This window comes from Chanos chanos, chromosome 4 (genome assembly GCF_902362185.1).
Source record: "Chanos chanos chromosome 4, fChaCha1.1, whole genome shotgun sequence".
NCBI classification, from domain to species: Eukaryota; Metazoa; Chordata; class Actinopteri; order Gonorynchiformes; family Chanidae; genus Chanos; species Chanos chanos.
Genome location: NC_044498.1, coordinates 18,505,065 through 18,511,911, shown reverse-complemented (window position 1 = coordinate 18,511,911; position 6,847 = coordinate 18,505,065). Strand labels below are relative to the sequence as shown.

Here is a 6,847-nt window from a genome sequence, read left to right as displayed (position 1 = left end):
GTAGCTGCTTTTTAAGGGATGTGTGATATTTCAACATACGATATCCAGTTCCAGAGCAACCCTCTGTCTTCTGGGCAAAGTGGGAAGGTAAGATTGGGCCTCCTTGTATACAACAGGGGCTGTATTTATGGCCATCTGACTCGACAAGCTGCAAACTTTTATTTATATCAGATGTTTCCATGTGAGCAAACGAGTAAGGGCTAAAGGACTTGGCTGATTTTGATGGAAAGTTTAGATCTGCTAGTTGAACACAGAGATAATTGAAAATGCATGCTATGCTTGGTTTTTTCTTACACATTTTTTTCCTGAAATATTTTCTTTGTGTGTGTGTGTGTGTGTGTGTGTGTGTGTGTGTGTGTGTGTGGGTGGTTATGTGTGTGTCTAACTTTTTTCAGGTTGGGGGGGGGCACAGTAACATTTTCATAGGCTCCAATGGAAACATCCACAAGCAGAGACGTGGGTTGCGTTTTTAATGAAGCAACGATGGTTCCACCCATATAAATAAACAATTAATTCTGGAAATAGAGAGAGCATTTATTCAGGATCTGTGCAACAAGGCAAAGAGACTGTCTAGCTGAGGGGCTCATGGCCAAGTTTGTATGTGCATTTCCACTGATAAATATATATATATATATATATATATATATATATATATATATATATATATATACACACACACACACACACAAATATATATATACACACACCTTAAATCAATTTAGAATGTTTCATAGTGCCCACTTAAACCACAATGGGTTTGTTGTTGGCATGACACATGATTTCTCATACAGTGCAACTTCAAGCTTGCCCAGTAATGGGCAAAAGGTGACTCACCTGGTTCCTCAATCTGCTATTTACCCAGACTTTCCCCTTAAACTTTACTGCACATGCTGTTTCTGTGAACAGCTGGTCTTGCCTGCTAGAGCTGGTAACACACTGTAGAGAGTGCAGTACATATGAGGTTACAATTGTGTGTGAGAGTTTGACGTGATTTTACGCCAGACCATGTAGACCTTGAACCTGCATCAATCTTCAGCTCTGTCTGTAAGCTCGGTTCTTGCTGCTTTCATGAAAATAGGGGGTTTAAAAAAGGCCTTGTTTTATGAATGGAGCATTGTGATATGCCGCAGTCACGTCAGTGAGTGTTTCCAGTTCCATGTGATTCAGTAGTGTGGCTGTTGATTGGTCAAATGTGTTCCCCAGGTCAGGGGGAGGGAACTTTTTCCACAACCACAGCGCCTCTGCAGATGGTGTCTTGAACCTGCTTCCAAGTAGGTTCAGACAAGTCAATGTAATTTACAGGCAAGGATATGGGCCCATTGTATCAGTAAATCTTTTACTTCAGCAATCTCTCTCTTTTTTTCACAACAGGATGAAAGTTATCTCTGCATCTTCTGGCAGGGTGGATGCTCATCTAATGTGAAGAACAGGTGAAATGACTAGTGTTTATCATACGTTTTTGTGCTTTCCCTCAGTCATGGAATCTGTTGTTCCTAATAAAACTTACTTAAACCGCAATTCCACTCTTTGGTTTTCCTCAAAACTTTATTTTGATCTTCCTGTCACAGAACTTCTTGAATTGTTGTCTTTGAAACTGGATCCGAGTTAAGTTCACATATCATTGTTTTTTATTCAGGAACATTTCACAAATAATCCAGCAAATCTGCTTTGATGACAGAGGCTATATCTCAACTACATCTGTACATACCAGTGTTGTTTTCATACGGCATTTACAGCAACAGATATGAGTACTTCCAAAAAACAAGATGTCTAATAAAACACAGCTGTCCTTGTGTGTTGGGTGTTTGACTGTTTCAGTCTAGTGTGTGAACCCCAGCTGAAGACAGACCCAGACTAGATTTAAAGACTTGTCTAAGTACATATTCTGTTTCTCACTATAACATAATACCGCATACCAAATAGTTTACAATGCACGTAGAGGTAAAAAACTAGGAAAGCTTTCTCAGTTCTGAGCTTTACTGAGGACACTTAAACGGCACTACAGCTGAACAGTACCATCTACTGTCAAGAAAGCACAATTGCACTTGAGTAAGAACTACATTACAGCACACTTTGGATACAGCTACAAGGAAGAGAGGTCTGACAAAGTAGCATCTCATGACAACTGAAGTGTTTCTTGATTTTATTCATGTGCCAAACTGAAGACAGTAACATACACATCCTATTTCTACCATATTTTGGCTAAATTTTAATGTAACATAATGTGCTTCCTTTACCAAACAGAGCATCTTACAATACATAAAGGCTTGTTTCCAAGGGACGTTTTAAAAAATATTGTGGGCGATCTGATGAGGATTTTGTATTCATCCAGGTAAGCTCCTATGAAGTTTTCTTGTCCCCTTAGCACATTGTCTGTGGCATTTTCTATAATCTTTTGTTCTCTGTTTGCCAACCAAATAGGTGCTTGTTCAACTGGTACAACACAGAGTACAAAAGAACGTGTGTCACAACTTTTTTGTGCCTTCCAGTGCCTTTTACTTAGATCTCATACTTAGATCTAATTCCTGTTACCACTAAAAGGATTACAGACTCTCAGGTTTGTTCTTTGCTTATCTGAATGGATGTTCTTACACCGCTGCCTCAGTCTTACATAGACTTCTCACCGTGCACGCCTTTTGACCTGCAGTAAAAACGTTTATGCATTAATGTTATTTTTGGATGAAATAGCAGCTTGCACTTTATCATGACTGAAGATGTCTTGGAAATATATAGTGAAATAGTATAAATTACAAGCTTTCCCCACTAACAGTCAACTAGGCATATTGTCCAGCTGATTTTGGCAACCTTTACATGAAGCCCATTTGTTCCAGTGTAATTTCATATTGCTTAGTTTTGTCATTTTTTCACATGCACTGTTTGGGATCCCATTACTATGTTTCTCTCTCCTGTTGTTTTGACTGGTAGTTCTCTTTCATTGTCCTCCTAAGTTTCCTCTTTTGTCACTTCTTCCTTTGTTGCATTCATTGTTTTTCCTTCTGAAGACATTCATTACAATTAACTAATTGCTATGATGTAGTACTGGTAATAAATGTAGCACATTCTGAAGATGTTGAAGAATTGCTTTGTGAATGGAAATCAGTCATTGCTATTAGAAGAAGTAATAGCAGCAGAATTATATCATAATAGACAACTTCCTTCTTCATGTATTTCAGAGTCCTTCCTTTTCTCCAAGTGTGATTCTGAGTGCAAGTTGGTGTATGTTACAAAAAAACCCCAAAAACCCTCTAATGTTCGGAACAAGATATTTAATGTTCTTTGAGATTACTTCTTTGTTAATGATTATGAATGGTAGCTTTTTTTTTAAATGCATAAACTTGACAAGACCTTTAAACAACTACTATCGAACATATAATAAGATAATACTTCATTTTTCCTGTAGGAAATTGCTCTGAAATGGTTTTTGTTTCTGTTCTCAAATAACTCATTTTTAAATTAACTTATTAAGTCAGTTATTTGATCTTATCAAAAGCTGAGACATGACAGTCTGTCCCAGATCTGCATCCTACAGAAATATGATACTTGCCAATGATGTTCTGACAGCTTTGACAAGAGGCCATTTAGGAAAACTTGTTAATGGAAAATGTCCTTTTCTGGATAGAAAACCTCTTCAGAGATCTTTTTTTTTTTAAACCGAGTAGCTAAATGCCCTGAGGAGCAAAGTGTTATTTCAACTCTAGCACTCACCAACCATTTTAAATTCAATCAAGTATATAATCACCTCTACTTGCAAAAACACTGGCATCTACTAACAGACATAAACATTTTTGTACATATTAAATGCTGTTTCTCATTTCTTGTCCATTTATATATTTCCATTATATTATATCCTTATATTTCCCTGTTCATTTGTATGAAATAGCCAGATATGTTGGTATACTTATAATGATGACAAATCACAGTTGATTCTGTTTATAGGTTTTAATCAAACTGCTGAAAAGTGAAAAATAGAAAACAGTTTACTACAAGGGAAATTTACTCCATTTAGCAATAAATTTTACTGAAAAGGTTTTTAATAATTTTATTTATATTTATTTATATTTATATTTCATTCCAACTGTTTTCACAACTGTGAGTCATTCTCAGATCTTCTCATATCAACACACTGAAATATCCCTGAAAAACACACATTACCCAACTTGCAGACGCACATTCCCAGCCACTGCATATACTTCCTTGCAGAATTCTTCTTCCCCAATATGAAACCTAAAATTATTTTTTGTAGGGCAGGAACTATAGGTTTCATTTGATTCAGAAGTATAGGTTTCATTTGATTCAGCAAAAAAAAAAAAAAATTACACAGAATGTCTTCATCCACTCCTTAAATTCCTCTTGGGAGCTACACACGGAAAATTAGAGAACTACAAATACTGTAGTGCAGGTACTTACATAATGGTGCGACAGCTCTTTGTAAACGCCAGAGCGCGCCAGATATGGGTGCGCAAGAGGCCGCCGTCTACTGAGCATAAATAGTAGAGCGCACTCATTCACGCCGAACAGTTTCCCCTCCACTCCTACCCCCCCTTCTCCGCATCATTCATCCGCGGAGCTCATAGCGGCCAGACGCTATCTGTCAGCTTCTGTCCCCAGTATCCGTCCGGTAGCCAGTGCGCCTCGACCTGAAGCTATGAGGGAAAAAGCAACTCTGTTTGAAATGGGCTCGCTCTAGGTTGTCGCCTCTCTGTCCCAAGCGGATCAGTACTGTTTTAAGTTACCGGGAGAGGAGTGGACGTTTTTGCTTTTGCTGTCCGTCCGGTGAAGTGTGTGCGCCCCAATGGCTGGAGCGCAGCCCGGAGTTCACGCGCTACAGCTGAAACCCGTGTCTGTACCAGAGAGTCTTAAAAATGGAAGCAAGTTTATGAAGTGGGATGATGTAAGTATTATCTTTAACAAAAAGAATGTACTGTGATGATTCCCCCAGAAGGCACTAAATTGTTCACGTTGCTGTAGTTCTGGTTCACGTTGTGTAATGCTACTAGGCTGCTACAACTACGGTGTCTGCCTACTGGTGCAGAATATTGTTGATATCCTATGCGAGTAAACTAGAGAAACACAGGAGAACATAAGTCAAGTTTTTAAAGGGCGAATGTTTCTCTAATGCACTTTATTACATTCTGGCTGCACCTCTGGTTGCTTGGTTGAGTGAAAAAGGATTAGTCCGTGCACCTCACCTCGTGTATTCCAATACACCTCCTGCGAGACTGCTATGAAAACATACTCAATAACCTCAAATGGAGCATGCGATTTGGCTTAATATCAGTTGATATCAACTCCCACAAGAAACTTCATAATAATAAGACATTTTCAGCAGGTGACAAGATATCAAGCCATCATAGTGTCACAACAGAAGCTTCTAAAATGGATGAATGAATGAGATGGGTGTGTGAGATACAGAGTGATAATTGTAGGTAATAACAATGTGAGAAGAAAGAAAGTGACAGACCATTCTCTATTTGACTCCCTGCAACAAAAAAATCTAAGAGAATACAGTATACTATATATACTGCCTTTTTACCCCAGTTTTAACAGAATGCACCCTGTTTCCATGGCTTAATAGAAGATTTTAACGCTTTCTCTGCAATTCATTATTAAAATATGTTGATAATGTTGGCCCCTGTAAAAACTGAATAGGACTAAGTAACATCTCCAGCAATATTTGTTTTGAAGTATGATTTATGCCTCATTAAAATGGGCACACATATGTTGTGTCATCACATGCTGTATATGTCTACAGTGCTCAGTCCCTAATTTAATGTCAAACACACTGTGTTTCAAATCACAACTTCAGCATGTTATATTATAGACAGTTATGCAGATAATTATGGATGAGTGACTCAGTCACAGTTGAACAGTAAAAAAAAAAAAATCCCAAAACAAACAAACAAACAAACAAAAACCTTGTGTCACTATTACATACCTTAAAAATGGAAATGAAGAAGTATTTCTAAGAAACGGAATCACACTTGATCATAAATTGTGTATCAAAAACACACAAAAAAAGGGGAAAAAAACATGAAAGTGTCATAAATAATACAGTTAAATGAAATGGAAGGTTCTCTCTTTCCCCAGCCTTCTCTGTTGCGTGTAGCTGTACCTCTCTCACTGTGTTCTGGGCTGACGTGTAAAGCAGAGACCCTTTGGCCTGCCGTGGTGTAGTCTACTCTCTCCTGTTTACCCAGCATGCTGATATGGGTGTGGGCCGATCCTGTGGCCACTATCCAAACCTCATATCCAGCAGCCCTTTCCTGAGTTTCCCCCTTTCGCTCTTTATCCAATGTTTTTGTCCCATGTACTCTTTCCTTTTGCGGTCCCTCCACCCCAAACTCTCACAGCCCCCCCATTCTTTCACCCTCTCTCTCTTTCTCTCTCTCTCTTTCTCTCTCTCTCTTTCTCTTTCTTCGCAGCTCTAGGAGCTACAGCTAGTTGAGTTGTGAGGTTTCTTATCATTTTTATCTGTATATGAGTACCTCTAGAAATTACATAAAAATTCTACAACATACCAAAATATGTCCTTTATGTAACATGTGTTTTTTTCTTCTTTTGTTTTTTTTTTTTCTAGAGTAAAATTTGCATATTCGTTGGAGCTTACTATACTGTGGTTTAATTTTTTTTTTAAATGAAAAATACTATGAAATATGCTGGTTTTCATCTGAAGCCTCTTATCACACCTGAAGAAAAGTAACACACACACACACACACACACATATGTAAATAACTCTTGTACAACTTTTATCTTGCTCCCATAGACAGTTGAGGCACAGAGGGGAGATCCTCATACATTCAATTCCACCACACGCAACCCAGGTGCTCACTCAAAGTCTCCAGTGTC

General features: G+C 38.2%; 1 protein-coding gene across 1 annotated transcript in view; it reads left to right on the top strand.

The window, feature by feature from the left end:
- The first annotated feature begins 4,792 nt into the window (after window positions 1-4,792).
- plcb1l (phospholipase C beta 1-like) overlaps window positions 4,793-6,847 on the top strand; it is an 86,230-nt gene continuing 84,175 nt past the window's right edge. The window contains exon 1 of the mRNA XM_030771190.1: window positions 4,793-4,891. Within this exon, the coding sequence (XP_030627050.1) occupies window positions 4,793-4,891 (99 nt within the window). The remainder of the gene's footprint in view (window positions 4,892-6,847) is intronic.